The 16,450-nt window shown below is 51.3% G+C and overlaps 1 protein-coding gene across 2 annotated transcripts in view; it reads right to left on the bottom strand.

Annotated features, from left to right (window-relative positions):
• Positions 1-3,793: 3,793 nt before the first annotated feature.
• IGSF9B (immunoglobulin superfamily member 9B) overlaps positions 3,794-16,450 on the bottom strand; it is a 57,251-nt gene continuing 44,594 nt past the window's right edge. For both annotated transcript variants that reach the window (XM_054439187.2, XM_054439186.2), the window contains exon 20: positions 3,794-15,301. In XM_054439187.2, coding sequence (XP_054295162.1) covers positions 15,093-15,301 — 209 coding nt within the window. In that variant the 3' untranslated portion in view covers positions 3,794-15,092. The remainder of the gene's footprint in view (positions 15,302-16,450) is intronic.

Here is a 16,450-nt window from a genome sequence, read left to right on the forward strand (position 1 = left end):
GTGATCCACCTGCCTCGGCCTCCCGAAGTGCTGGGATTACAGGTGTGAGCCACCGCGCCTGGCCAGTCACTTCTTTCTTAACGGCACAGGCAGGACAAGGACTTTTTCCAGGGGTAGGAGGTGAAGGCAAGCCACTGTGAATGCAGACGCTTCCTCCACCAGGGCTGAGGAGCACAGGTGAAAGCAGCTTCGCAAAAGCGGTGATCAATCTAGGACGGGAATTGCAGGGTGCTGCCCACCTCTCTCGGCTGATGAACCAGGGCATCATGCAATTCTTCTTCAACACTAGGTTTGTAGACAGATGGCTCCTAGGCCCCGACCACAGAGGAAAGGGTTCCATGGAAATGGGGAAAACAGCCCAAAAAGGGAGGCTGGGGGCACAGGAGACTCTGGCTAGTTTGCCTACAGCACACCATCTGCGTGACGATGCAGACCCCTGAGTACCCCAGGACTAGCCTGGTCTCTCCCCAAAACCTCACAGCAGAGCCTGGGTCGTGAAATCAGCACGATCTCAAGGTGTAGAAAGCCCAGAAAGTTTGCTGTCACCTGGTGTCCCCTAACCCTTTCTCTGGCACCATAATTCACCCAAACTTCCACTAATAAAAGTCCCGGCATTGCTCAGCAGGGTTCACAAGTGCCATTTCCTAGACTCAAGGGGCTGCATGACCTCACTTGGGGAACACAGGTGTCCTGGGACTGTGTCATGTGGACCTGAAAGGAGGCCTAAGGGAAAAAGTACTCCGCCTCATTTTTATTTTCTAGGCAACTTCCTGCTGCCTTAAAGCCTTTGAGCAGCGATGAGGGGAGGAAAGGACGAAGGGAGAGAGGGAGGCAGAGAGAGGAAGCGAAGGAGAAGTCAAGGGCCATTGATTGGCTCATTCATTGGTTCTGACCAAAAAAGAGATGAATCAGACCTATTTTACTTAACCTGTGAGGTTATCATGAGCATCAAATGAAATAAAAATGAAAGGATTTCTTAAAGTACAGAGCACCTGAATTTAGGCCCAATCTTAAAAAGAGGCAAAAGTCTCTTAAATTTAACAGAGACGGTCCTCCTGACCAAAATTATCTTTTTCTCACTACTTTTTTAAAATTTAGCTTTGCCAGAGAGCCTGCGAATGTTACAGGATTGTGAGGTCAGCCAGCTGCTCCTGTAGAATGCCGAGGGCATGCTGGGAATGCAGTACTGCACTGCCCACAGCCTCGGGGATGAGCCGAGAGCTGGCTCTCACAGGGTGGGGTTGGCAACTTTGGCCACATTCACCTATGCATAAGAAAGAGACTGCGAGACACTCCATGCATCTGCTTTTACAAATTAAGACCAAATATAGAAGAGACATCAAAAAGATTTTCATCATGGCCTGCTAAGAGCAGCAGAGGGCAGAGGAAAGAGTGAATGGAAACTAGGGAAGAAAGAGAATTGTGGCAGATCACTGAGGCAGAGGAAAGCTGTGTGGACACAGGGCCCGCCTGGCAGAACAGCCCCTCTCACAGCTGTTAGGAAATTTCCCATGGCAGAGGTTTTTTAATATATAGATGGGCCTATTTTTCTGTCCGTTTGCTGGTTTTTTCCTTTGACTGTTTTCTCCTCTTGGTAGGCAGAAACAGAAATATCGTATTTTGGCATCTGATCTCCACCTAAATCCCAAATAAAATGAGAAGACAGCCTAGTAGGTGTTGCTAGGGAAACAGGGGAGCATTGCCTACATCCAGCATGAGAAGGGGAGGACGAGGATGGGCCAGGGCAGGAAGTCAAGTCCCCAAACTGAACCCTGCAGGAGGTAGAGTGAGATGCCGAAGCCTGACCATCCCTCCCTCTCGGGGAAAAGCAAAGCAGAGACAGAGGGGCCATCACACCCGACTCTTGCATGAGATTTTGCCGAGGGCCAGCAGGACTTGCTGACTGGGGACTCGTTTAGACAAAGATAGAGTCCAACCAAAAAATTACCATCATTGCATAATTGAAGAGCCAGCGCAAAAAGCCTACAAAGCAAAAGAGAAGTGTGTGTGCATTCACCAGACAAGCCACCCCCTTTCTGCTTTTGCTCCAGTGCTGCCTCCCGAGGCCCTCTCTGAGCACTCTAAAATAGTGCTCTAAACTGCAGCCCCCTCCTTCCTTCTGTACGTCAGCTGCCCCTTACCCTGCTCCTTTTTTTTGCCTTACGCCATTTGATGTCATTTTCTTAGTGCAATAATGACTCATTCTCTGTCCCTACCACTAGAATGAAAGCCCTCCAGGAGCAGGAGCCTTGTCTGGCCTGTTCATTTGTGGACCCCAAGTGAACTGAACAGTGACTCACACACAGTATACCCTCAGTACATGTGTGTTCAATGAACGAAAGGCAACCTCTTCATCTCCCAGCCGCAAATCCTTTCAGAATCATGTTGAGTCGTGAGTTTAAAGTGGGTTGATCAGGGAGACCTAGGACCAGGGGTGAGGCAACATCAGGAAGTACTCCCTAGGTACAAAAAAAAATTAGAAAATGAACTTTTTTAGCAAATGTTTATTTATATCAAAATACAAAACATTTCTGAAGCAGAGTAATGTTACATGAGGAGCAATTAAATACTAAACATCTTTTCATCAGTTTAACTTGCAACACTCCCGGGGTACCTTCACTGGCTGCACATCTCGTCATTTGATGTGTGCCTTCTTTTTTCTCGTTTGCTTATGCACGTGTTTGCTCATTTTGATTTGTAATTCAGGATATGAACATGCAGTGTTACTGGGGATGAGTTGGTTAGTACTTAGCAAGCCTGGAAATACCAGCGAGTGGAGCCTGGCGTGGTAGCCTGAGCTGAGGCAGGCTGCAGGTTCTCTTCCTAATTGAGTCTGGGGTATCACTCCATTTTTAACTGGCAAGTCAAAGGCCAAAGGGATCACCGTCATCAGTAGCCAGGGCAGGCGTCTATTGCTTAGGGCCGTAGAGCAGGCGTGGCTTTGGGGTCATCTCCAGTGGGGTCTTCTCAGTGGTTTGGGAAGAAGGGGCAGGGCAGACTATAGGCCCAGGCCCAGGAGCAGGATGCCCAGGGGCCCTGCAGGAAGAACCCTCTTCCCCAGGAAACCAAGGGAGGGTTGAGGAGGAGAAAGTTCCTCCCACTCTTGGAAGTCTGTGATTTGGTGGCTGGGGGTGCCTGCCCATTGGAAGGGCCCCTTATAAATGCTTTGAGTTTGGAGATTTTGAGGGAAAAAAAGCACCTGATTGAGAGTGTAGCTGTTTCCAATACACCTCCCTTCCCCGACGGAGAAGGGAAGGAGGCAGAAAACAGGGGAGAGAGCATCCCCCCTTCATTCCCACACCGCCCCACTCTCAGAGCCAACCTGGGTCTCCCTTCAAGCTCGTACTTAGTACATTCACTATGACACTGCACACCTGTGAGCTCTCTCTCGCTCTCACTCTCTCTTGCGTGCACACACACACGCACACACACACACACGCACAGGTATGCACACATATATATGCAGGTGCGCACACACACGTGCGCGTGCACACACACACACACAACTGGTTTCCTTGCAGTCTGCTCAGGCAGCAGAAGGGTGTCCCATCCTCACCATCATCTTTTGCTTCCCAGGGTGCCCTTGGCCCACAGGTCCCCAAGACCCAGCCCCAGGCTTGGCACGCGCTGGCATTCCCAGGCTTTTGAGAAGAGGGTGATAGAGCAGGGAGCTCCTCACAGACAGGTTATACAGAGTGTAGAATATGTTCATATAAGGCTTTGGTACAGCACCGATTTCATGTTCTTATAGTTTGATTTCTAAGTCATCTTTTAGAAGAAAAAAAAAGCTGACTGAAAAAATAGTGTTTTTATTTACTTTTGAGTTACATACCTGAAGTTCAAAAAGTAAGCCTCTAGTTGCCATTCAAGTTCACACTCAAAGGTGTTCTGTGTGCAGCTGTACAATTTGTTGGTTTGTCTTTAATGTTGAACAAAAGTCAGCCAACCCATACCATAAAGTCAGCTGCCCAAACTCACTTTAACCAGTCCATACATACATACAGAAAAGAAAGAGAGAGAGAGGGAGAGCACAAAAGCCACCCCTAAGTCACCCACCCCAAACCCCTAGGGAAAAATCAGAAAGAAGACAAAATACAGCAAGATATCAGGAGCCAGTGGGAGGAAGGAGATTCAGCCCAACTGGCCTCTTCGAGAACAGCACCATGAAGCACCCTAGCGCAGTGATGTTGTAATACTCAACATTCAAGAAATGGAAACGAGGTTGGAACGGTCTTCACAGGAAGACCTGGCATGGATCGGGGGTCACCCCCAAAGAAAGTGGAAGAAAGAAAGAGTTCGAAATGAAAGCAAGAAATCTCATGACGAAACTGACAGTCATATCCAGAAAAGAACTACAGCAAGAGGCTGCCGCGCACTGAGAGGTACAGAGTTTGTAAGGGGTCCAGGGGAGGCAGCATCAGGAGCCCCTCCCCACCCACACTGCCTGCTCACCCCCACCCTCTGTGTGTCCGCAGACCACCAGGTGAAATGGAGGAAAGAAGCTCATCTAAAACTTGCCCCCAGGAGTGCGATGGGAGAATTCTTTCCTGCATGATCAAAGTCCCTCCTGGGGAAGAGAAAAAAACTGAAGACCAAAGGGCAGGAGTCGCTGACATGAAGCAGGATGTGGTCCCTTCCTGTCAGTGACTGCAGAAAAGCAACAGCAACTGGTGACAGCGCCCCCTTCCGGGCCCTCTATCCCCAGCCCCACAAATGGCAGTTAGGAAATTAAATCTGAATGGGAGGTCAAGACCTTTTGACACTGACACATACAACTTAGCAAGTGGAGCGTTAAACTGCTGTTCTCCCCTAGCCAACAATTCCCCTTTCTAACACCTCAGTCTAAAGTTCCAGAATCAAGACTATCCCATCAAGTACCTTCCTCCCAGTCCCTGGACTCTGAGACCCCACCCTCCAATGCCACAGTCAACCCCCTATGGACAGGAAGTGTGCTGTGCGGGCTTGCCTCTTCCCCTACCTCCTACTTTCAGACTGCCCAAAGTGGGTCAACATGAACATCTACCGCCAAGAGGAGTGGAAGCGCGCAGCAAAAATCCGAGACAGAGCCTTTTCCCCAAGCTGTTGGTTGGTGACAGTGGGGAAGAGGGACAGGGCCCACACTGATCCATGGGAGAGAGATTCTCAACAGATCTTCCTATTCTCAACTCTTGCTCTATAAAGCAGACAGAGGTAGCAAGACAGAAACAACTCCTCAGATACCTCCACCTTCTACCAAAAGGGAAAAGCACCAAAATTCAATGTCCATTCTGCTGTGGGGACCAAGGAACATGTCCCAAGCATGGGGAAGAGCTCAGGCTCCTGGCAGTGGCTGTGGGCCGTAAAAGCTCCATCAGAGCACACTCATCCACCTGTCGCCCCAACTGATGCCACAAGCGGTTCCCAGGCCTCCTCCTTACTCCACATAGAGCTGATCTCAATGCCCTTTGCTCCAAGTGCCTTAAGGGCTGGCTCTTCAGAGAAGCTGGAGGTCCCCTCTGACACCCACCCTTACCTCATCTTGCTGAGCAGTGGAGCAGAAAGGTCACAGGTAGGCACTAACATCCCCTCCACACTGTACAATTTCAAGGTAGGGGCTATGGCCCCATCTTCCCTTTCCCTCCCCAAAATGAAGAGTCCAGGTGGAGGCTGAGGAATAGAATGGTGATATGTAGGCCAGTGGCTCTCCCAGACCTTGATGCTGCTGAGGACATAATCTTGGGCTGGCCCTGGTGGGAGGGCAAGCCCTAGGACATGCCCGTGGTGCTGGAGCAGTTTACTCTCCTGGTTGCATGTGGCCCAGAAGTCGGGCAGAGTCCACAGAAAGAGAGGGGATGGTGGGTCTAGGAGCCAACAGAACGGTAATGGAAGCCTCCCTTGTGCAGAGACTGTGGTGGCCTGGGAAGGCTTCAAGGGGGAAGGGAACAGAATTTGCAGTTCTTGTTGCCCAATCCCCCTGAAAAATCTTACAAGAAACACTCAGCTGCAGGAGCCTGCAAGAAAGATCATTCAAGGCAAGGATGGACACACTGCCAGTGGCGCCAGCGCTGGGTCCTTCCAGCTGCGTGGACAGAGCCCATTTCCCAGCAGTGTCCTCAGAAACTGGGGAGTGTTCTCATCAGTTAATTTGAGGACCCAAGGACAGTGCCTGACTGAATGGCAGGGCCTCATACGTCCATGTAAGGATCAAGAATTAGACTCAAGCTTTACCCCAACCTACTCTTCCCATAATACCCCAAAACTGTCAACCAAGCCCTTCTCACGCTGAAGGCATCTGCTTTCCTCTAAGGACAGAACTCTGTAGACAAGAGCTCTTAGGGAGTGCCACGTCTTGGTTAGGAAAGGGGTTAGTACTGCCCTTTTCTGAGTGATACTCAGGAATAAGGAGCCGAAAGGTTGCAGTCCTGAGTCTCTCCTCACTGCCTGCACCATCTGGCCCAGCACCGGCTTCAAATACATCACTCTGAGCTCCGGGCAAGTCAGGAAGGAGCTAGCACCAGGAGACGCTTGCTGAGGCTGCAAGGCAGAGCCCTTGCATATGTGTGAGGTCTGGAATTTGCTCAGAGAGGTATTCTTCAGGGCACACTGCTTCCTGCTCAGATACAAGCGAACTCCTGCTCCCCAGAATCTCCCGTTGTGGGTCCAGTTCTGCCAATACATTGTTCAGTTTTGTAAGTCCCCGGCTGGGGGCCAGAAGGAAGGTTCCACTAAGACCCATTCTCCCAGTCTGGCCCAAAGTTAATCTCTCACTCCTGATCCTCCACTCAGTGTCCCAGGATTGGACCATCCTATTTGCAATGGCACTTTATTTTCCAATTAAAAATAACTGAAGAAAACATAGATGACATATTTATACTACATACCACATTCACACTGGCTCTAAGAATCTGCAGCAACACTAAACAGGCCATGTGTTCTCCAAGACCAAGCCCATGCAGCCAGCCTCACAAACTCTTCCATTGCCATGCCCTCTAGGAGCTGTCTGAGCTACAGGGCTACAAACCAAGACAGGCGTCACCGTAGGTCCCTAGGTAGTCTCAACCACCCCCTTTCTAATGCTGTGAAGCCAGGTTTTCTCTGAGGAACTGGGTACCTTTCCACAGCCACATGGGGATGGAGTCACAGTTTTCATCTCCTCAGCCTTGCCCTGTTAAGCACCTCTGCAAAGAAGTTCAAGTCAACATCCCTCCCAAGTGGCAAGAGACGCATGGGTCCTGGTTCTTTAGGGCTATCAGGTCCTGCAGCTCCACACAACCTTCAGCTCACTTGTCCTTCCTGCAGGTGGGTTATTTGTTTTGTTATTTTACAAACTTTTCATACATACACATTTCCATCAGAAAGACCCAAGCAACTCTGAACAGAGAGAATATCAAAGGAAGAGCAGGGAAGGAGGTGGCGTCAAGGCATGAGCTAGTATTCCAGACTGCCTGGGAAGGTAGCACTGCTCAAAACATCTCTAAGCACAGGTACAAAAATAAAGCAAACTATGACTTCATATAGATATAGAGATATATAGACTTTATCTAGGTTTTCTTTATATTTATATATGTGTGCAGAGGGCACGGGCCCCTGCCCATCTTGCCTGGCACTCATCTCTTGCCCTCCCGGCTCCCCACGCCCCACGAGTGCCACTCGCCCGAAGCTCCCAGTCTCCACGATTGCATCTGATCCTTGCCTCCCACATACATTCCCCTCGCTCCTTAAAATAGAACCAATTCTGTAGATTTATATAATTTTATGTAGTCTCCATAAAAAATACATTAAAGATGGTGCATTACTAATTTGACCCTCCTACCCAAACAGAAGTTGTCTAGCAAAAGAGCCAAATGAAGGAGGGTCTCCTGGGCCTGACGCTACGCAGGCAAATCAGCATGTCTGTACAAATCTCTCACACACACACCACACACAACAGACACACCACACCACACACACACCACACACGCACCACACACACACACAACACACACACACACAATACAACACACACACCAAATCACACAACACACACACACCGCATCACACATACACACACACGTCACATCACACACACACACCAGACACATCACACACACACACACGCACACCAGACATACACACACCATACCACACACCACACCCACAATACACACATACCACACACAATAACACACCACACACAATACATACAACACATAGCACACACACACCACACACAGTACATGTACCGCACCAAACACACACACCAGACACACCACACATGCACCAAACACACACACCACACACACCAGACACACCACACCACGCACACACCACACGCAACATAACACACACACCAAACCACACTCAACACACACCACACACACGCATACCAGACATATCACACATACACGCACACCACAGATACACACATACCATAACACACACACCCCACACACATACACAACCACACACAATAGACACACCACACACACACACCACACAATACGCACAACACATACCACACACAATACACAAACCACACCAAACACACATACCACACAAACCACACCACACACGTGCACACCACACACACACCACACACAGATATACACACCACACACAACACACACACCAGACACAGACATGCACACCACACACATACACCACACACACACACACACCCCCCACTTACTTCCTGAATCCAGAAAAGAAACACTGGACTAGACAGCTGGCTGGGGGTTAGAGACCAGGAGGACAACCTGGTGCCTGCAGAGGGACACAGGAGACAATCCCCTTTCTCCAGCCCTGCCAGGACACCGTCGGCCATGGCACACCTCTCGTTGTTCATGCGAGGCCATATAAATCCTCATTGATAGAGTGGCTGACAACTACCCTTTCAAGAACTGCAAGATGACCGTGAGGAGGCCCATCCCTCCACCAGAAATAGAGCTTCATAGACCCCTGTGCCAAAAGGAGGCCAAAGCCCTAGGTTCTACCACCAGCGTGAGGAGGGCTGGGCACTCGCCCCTCCCATGGCTTATGTGAAAACCCCACACGTGCATGCCCGCGGCATTTCTAAGGCCGAAAATGCAAGTCCCCTCCCCAGCCCAACCCCCTGCCCTCCGGGATTCCCTGCCCCTCCCACCACCTCCCCATCGTAAACCACGCACATGTTCACGATCCCTGGAGCCATACAGAAGTGGGGAAAGGAAAAGGGAAGGGAAGCTAACTGGTGTGTATACGGGGTGGCGAGGGAGAACCTGCCCTAGTTCCCAAAATAAATCCAGGAAATCCAGTACCACGGAGAGGTAGGATTGGAGCAGCACACTTCTTCAAGACCCGAAAGAAAGGCAGGCCCAGGCAGCCATTCACGTCCCCATCTAGTGTGATGGGAACGGTGACAACCAAGGACCAGGGACAGGAGCTGAGCATTTGAGCCACGGGACTAAAACTGTCCAATCTAGCTCTCCCACCCAGGGCTCCAAAGCCGGCAGCTTTTCACCAGCTCTCGTCCGAAACCCTAACTACTACTACTGTCCTCTACGCCGCAGAAGACAACACCCATGTGACTTTAATGACTGGCCACTGTTCCACCAGAGTATATGGTAACCATGATATCCGGACTCTTCCTTCTCTAAGATGTGAGCAGCCATTAATGACCCCTGTATGGATGCTTCGTTTGTCCTTATCCTACATGGGATCCCTCAGGGGATGGTGGTGTCTTTGGACAAAATTTAATCTACTGAGTGTTTTTCTAACAGCTTAAAATGAGGTTGAAAAAAACTTCCACCTTCCTGGCAACCTAACACACAGAACATCTGGTGGGGTTATTATACTTGCTCCTGAAAGAAGGTTTTGAGAGTACAGACAGAAATAAGGCTCCAGACCAGTGTGGATTCACTCGCAGCCAGAGGGAAGGGTGGTGATGGGTACCCCTAGCCAAACAGCAAGCTGGTAAGAGTGCGAAAGTCCAATCTGAGCTTTGATCCTTGGTTTACCGACTTCTTCTAAAGAGGAGATTTTTAATTCTGCCTCTTAATCTAAAAGAAAGCAGAGCTGGAGACATTAAAGAGAGAAGAACGGCTGGTCAAGCCGAGAGTTTCAGGTGAAACGCTTCTGCCCTCCCACCTCCACCACAGACTACTGACTTTAGCCTATCAAAAGAAGAGAAAGTAAAGAGAAGGCCTCACGAAGCCACTGTGCAACTTCATGGCCTGAAGGAAGCCTCTCTACCTCAAGAGGAAAGGGGGATGAAGGCACGTCAGGCTCCAGTTCCTCCTCTCTATCACCATCACCATCACCATCACCAAGGCCCATGAACATTTTCAGATTGTGGACGGAGAGGCAACCCACCACTGCAGCTTAGGAAAACGAGAATGGCACTTCCTTCTCCACTGATGAAGAGCTGGTGATAGGATGGGCATCTCAAGACAAGTTTCTCAGCTTTGGGCCTGAGGAGCCCCCGAAAACAAATGAAGTTTAAATACAATATAAAGAAGATGTCCATGTTTGGTTTGGGCACTTAGTGTTAGAGGCTAATTCTAGAAGAAGCAAGGAAGATCTAGCTAAGAAGCAAGACCTCTCCCAAGATCCAGTCTGCGTTCACATGCAGGACCCCACCCCACAATCTGTCCCCGATGCCCAGATCCCCCTCCCACACGCCCTGCACGGCCACCACTCCCCAGCCAGATGCCCACCAGGCAATCATTCTTCATCATCTTGGGATGATCCCCCAGTGTGTACCCTGCACCCTTACAAGTAACTAAGTTATCACATGACTCAAAGAGATGCTGAGGCTTGGTGCCCCCTAGGGTGGTCTCACCATCCTAACCCATGCCTGACCTCACCCTCTGTGCCCCTTCCAGCCTCACCAACACCTGACAAAGCACACATGCCTCCCCTCCACCCTCCATTTCTCCAACTCCCCCTCCTGAAACACCACTGCCCCATCCATTACCCTAGTCAATCTAGATCTGGCCAATAAGACACCTCTTTGGCCCTCTCCGTAAAGCAACACACACAGCCACATGGGGCTCTACACACCGCCTACTAGATCCACTTTATCTGAAGAAGATACCCAGGCAGGGCTGGGTTAGAAGCCCCAGTGGGAATGTGCACAGCTCCTAGAGTGCCGCAGAGGCTGGACTCACAGGGCCTTCCATGACCTGCTCGGCTCCATCCTCTGCCCCTTCCTGCAGCTCCCCAACCATCCCTGCAGTGCCCCCAAAGCTCCTTTACATGCAAGCAAAGCAAGCCCAAGATTAACCATTAGCTTTTCTTTTCCTAGGTTTCTCTACATATTAATAAAATGTACTTTATGTACAATTCTTCCCCCACCCCACCCCCAAGCCTGGAAAAGGCTTTTGCTAACAAAATGGGAAGAAACAGATTCCAGCCACGCAGTCTTCAGCCCTGGAGACTCAGATCGTGGGCAGTGCCAAAGATGCTGGAGGCTCCGTGAAATCTGTTTCTCCCCAGAAGCTACTGTTTTGTCAACCTTGTCCCCCACCCCAAATAAAATCAGAAAATTTCACATTTGAACCTTACCCCAGTTTCCTCGGCACCAAAAGGGCAGAGAAATAAATTAAATCAGTTCAACCCCAAATATTTTAGATCACAAATCAAAAATAAAGACAGAGAACATGGAAAAATAACAAGAAATACTCGGCTCAATCCACCCGGCTTCAGTCTTCCCCCAAGCACATGGTTGTGGGACTAGGCCACCTTAAAGGAGGGCACAGACCCCGCCAGCCTGCTGGGAAAAAGGCATCCTTCCTGTTAAGAAAGTAGAATCTCAAAAGGCCTGTCCTACCCCCAGTCTCTCGAGGGAAGCTGCTTAGAGGCAGACTGGCAGCAGGCAGGGCCACTCCCAGATGCTGGGCCCAGAGCCACCCCAACAATCCAGCACAGGACCCCGCTCAGCACCAGGGCGCCCACGGCAGCCCACCAGCAAATAGAGACAGGCTTCGCCTCTCGGCCTCGTCATACATCTTCTCTCCCCACGCAAATGCAGTTGTCCAGGCCCCACTAAGAACCGTTTCACCCTCTTCCTGGTCTGTGGGTCACCTGACACTACAATAGCCACAGTTCTCAGCCACGATGCTGAAGAGGCAGACAGACATCTGAGCCGTGTCTACTGCAAGGCCGCCAGACCATAAAAGGAGAAGTTTGGAAGGCGTGATCTCCCACAGAGTGAGCGCAGAAGTCCTAAGAAGCTGATCAGTAGTCACTGCCATTGTTCAAAGGCGGACTATGAAGGACATTGGTCCCTAGAGGTGGTTACACCCCCATCACGCACATGCTCACAACCACGCTGTCACACATGCCCACACCCAGCACCTAAACTTGTGCCTGTGACATCTTCACCCTCTATCCCACAGAGACAGGGGACTGCGTTCCACCAATTTCCATCGCCATCCACGGGGTGCAGGAGGGCTGCTGGCCTCCGAGAACACTGTCACAGGAGGAAGCCCTCATGGGAGCTGAATGAGAGGCAGGCCACTGAGAGATGGGTAGACCTGACGTCCTTGCCCTAGCCAGGGAAGCCACAGCACAGCGGCCACTCAGTGAGCAGCGAAAAACACGGCTCCCCGCGTTGGGTCTATGTGCTAAGGTCACAGACACTGCCAGAGGAAGTGGAGGAGGAGTCAGCACCTTGGTTAGCACGGGGGTGCCCTGGAAGGCACAACCACAGCCTGAGCATCTCAGCCCCACATGACATCCGAAAGAAGCAAAGCCTTCTACCTCATCATCTCCTCTTCTCTTCTAACCTGAGGGCTGGAATTCCCAGGATGGTGCTCAGAAAACTAGGCCAAATTCATCCTGAAGGCTGACAGCCTGATGCCCACTTCCCAGTGCATCCCAGGGCCTGGCTGAGCCCCCTGAGCTCCTCTGGGGGAAAAACCCCACACTGCCAGTGCACAAAGGCTGCACGTCAGCTTGCGGTAAATCCCCACCTCCCACCCCAACACCTCAGGTAGGCCGGCTCCCGTCAACCCCCAGGAGAGACGCCCAAGTGAGCAGCACATCACGGCACGGGGGCAGAGGGTGTGCTACCTGGAAAAAAGAACACAAAGAGTTGTGTGCTCTTCCATCTCGCAGAGCTGGTGCTCAGTGGTCAAGTGGATTCCAATGCCCCAGAGAAGCACATCGACCGGAAGGCCCAGGTTCCACCCCAAGGGTGCACGGCCCAGTCTCAGAAGCCCCTGTGTGCCTCTCACCACGACCCCTTCAGATGTGTTCAGAAAGGAACTGCGGGGGTGTTACTAGCACGGTAAACCTCAAGGGTGGAGCTGGTCCTCAGCTCCCTGGGTGAAAGGAAGGACCAGGGCCGGTGTGGCAGAGAAGACGTCCATCTCCTAAGATGGAAATGCCAAGAAGAGACAGCAGCCATCCAAGGCCTCATCCTGCGAGGTCACTGGGCCAAGCCCATGGCAGCTGCATGAGACCAGCAGAAGCCGTCCAGTGCTGCCGTGGCTCACGTCCAAGCAGGGAACTCGGGAGAGGTGGGTGCCCCCAAACCCACCAAGGCAGCAGCACCAAGAAGGAAATACTTCAAGGAACTTTCATTCTAAGCCAAGCCAGAAGGGGGGCTCCCACACAAGAGTGGGGGAGGGGCAGATCTGCCCTCCACCCCGCCCTCGGGGCCTTCTGCCCTGTCCTTGGGCAGCACCATATCTTACCGGCAGAGAGACATCTTAGTGGGAAGATGATCTCCGGAAGCTTCTGGATGCTAAGAGTTTGAACCAGGACGAGACTTTGGCAGAGGAAGAGTCAGTGCCCAGACCCTACTCACCACCCCTCCGGCCTTCATTCCTACGCCTCAGCCACAGAACAGAACTGGGCAAAGAGGACGGGATCCAGAGCGTCCCAGGCCCCAGCAGCCGGAGGCGCCCTAGCTTCACCTGAGCCCATCCCCCTAGAGCTCAGGTCCACGGGAGGAGGAAGGCCCCAGGGCAGAGAAGAGTCAGCAGGCAGCACGTGGTGAGTACAGGAAAGCCACAGGCAGCTCCACACAAGTGGTAATTAATCAATCTGGAGAATTAGCTCCCACAAAAGGAAAGGAGGATCCAATCAGCCGCTGTGGAACAGCGCTGCAGAGAGTGCTGAGCCGGAGACGGTATAAATAGAGCCCGCAGCTTGGCGCTAACACAGGTGGCTCCGCAGCGGGGGAGCCTTTGGCCACAGAGCTCACGGCCTGGCTGGGCGGAAGGGTGCCGACGGATGAGCTGGATTTGTGCACCAGGGGCTTGCTTTAGCCCTGCGGCTGAGTAGCCTCTACTTCTGCAGCGTGAGCCACGCTGGCAGGAAGAAAGATGCAGGTCTAGGTGCCTGGCCACCCCTTCTTCACCCAGAAACCAAGAAATAAAGGCTTGAATTTAGTTCTGCAGTAACTCATTGCTGAACCCCCATAGAAGGCAGCCGGTAACCACGGCAAGGCCCCATTTCTGCTCTGGGTGGGAGAAGGTAGGAGACACACGGAGAATTCAGCTGAGAGACATGGATCCTGTTTTGGGAGAAAGAATCCCCCAAGACAGATGTCAGGCACCTGGCCAACGTGCAGCCAGCCCTGCTCGCAAACCCCAACTGGCCACTGCCCTCCTCCTGCCTCCACTGACCACAGAGAGCAACAGCACTTTGCCTCAATGTACATATATATATATATACACACATAGAGAAACCCACACACTACAGACGTATGCATCTGTATCTATATCTATATATATGTGGGGTGTGGAAGATGGACATTAAGTCCAACCTTCTTCCAGGACTTGAAAAACTGAAACAGAAGCAGAGAGCAGTAAAAGCCATTGCTTTCCTCTTCACTCCCAAAGACACTGGAAGAGATGAGAAAAATCAACCTAGTGAAGCAGGGGGCGGAGGGGAGGAGACAGGTGTCGCCCAGTCTCCAATCCACTTCCTGACCTCGGCCCACAGGTGGAAGGTGTGCCCACCCTCCGTCCTGAAGACAGGCGGCCAGGATCTGGAGGGAGACACCCGCTCTGGCAAAAGAGGGGGCATGCAGGACAAAGGTCTGGGCCGCCCTTGGCAGGCGGAGGAGGACACACCCCCACACAGTGGCCCTCCCTGCCTGAGCCCAGCAACCTCGCCCCGGGGACACCTAGAGTGGGGTGGAGTCACAGCAAAGTGGCATGGCCTGGGTCATCGTGGTCCACACTGTTGAGAATCGCTGTCTGGTCTTCCGGAAGCTGGCGGTGGCACAAGTCTGAGAGCCGGGCAAAGGGGTCAGGACGAGAATGTCTCTTCTTCTTTCGGAGGCAGACAGCTTCATCGGGCCACAGAACCTGAGAGCTGGGAAGCTGCTGAGTCTGGGAGGCAGAACCGTCTAGGGAGAAAGGAAGAGGGACGCAAAAGAGAAGCAAGCGGATGAAAACGAAGCACGCAGCCTGCTCACCTTTTCCACCTGCGTTTGTTCCGGGTTTCTAATGTTGAAACAAAGGAATCACCTGAGTCTAGAGAGACCAGACCAAATTGCTGCAGAGAAACCACCTTCCTTTCCGCCAAGACAACCAGCAACCTGACCCTGCTCCTTTCACTTGAATAAGAGTTAAGAAAGTGGAATGGAGAGGATTTTCTTTCTCATTCATTTCTTTTTCAATCAGTCTACAAATATTTCTTTTAGTGCCTCTTGAGTACTAGGCATCATTCTAGGGACTGGGGATCAGGAAGGAACAGGTTGGGACTCAGGACATCTTTCTCATCTGCCCCAAGCAATGACCGACTTTATACAAGATGTTAATCGCGTGCAACGGTCAGGCCTTGACCCTTCCTGGACTGCCCGGGCCTCTCCTCTGCCTCATGGCCCTTCTGGAGATTAATCAAGAATGCCTTTGCTGGCTTCAAAAACTATGCATCTATGTGAGGGTGCAGAGGAAGAGACAAACTGTCAAGACTTTAAAAATACAGAAATAAAATTTGCAGTTACTGAAAATACTACAAAGATAAAATAGGGTCAACTGAGGCACTACTCTGCTCCTTAAAGGGTTAACCCTTGAATTGCATCTTAAATTATGAGCCTTCCACAGATCTGAAGAAAAATTATTCCCAACAGAAGAAATGGCATGTGTGCAAGCCCCAAGTTAAGGGTAAATGTGGTGTGTCCCCGATACAGAAGGGAGGTCATCTCAGTTGGAAAAGAGTGAGGCAACAAAGACAGGCAGGGCATCTAGGAGCTTGAAATCTGTTCTGGTTACAATGGGAATCTGGTTATGATGGGAAGGTTTTAATCACAAGTGTGTATGTGTTTGTGTATGTGCACACACGCCTGCACATGTGAGTTCGTGACTGAAAGGATGCTGCTATGTGTCCTGCAGTTCGCTGTGCTGGCTGTGTGTGGAGTCCGCAGTGCAAGGTACAAGGATAGGGCTGGAACACCAGCCACGAGGTACTGCAGTAGTCAAGGTGGGACAGACAGTGACTCAGAACACAGAGTTAACAATAGAGACAACAGAAAGTGGCCAGATTCAGGATATGT

This window comes from Pongo pygmaeus, chromosome 9, assembly GCF_028885625.2.
Source record: "Pongo pygmaeus isolate AG05252 chromosome 9, NHGRI_mPonPyg2-v2.0_pri, whole genome shotgun sequence".
Taxonomy (NCBI): Eukaryota; Metazoa; Chordata; class Mammalia; order Primates; family Hominidae; genus Pongo; species Pongo pygmaeus.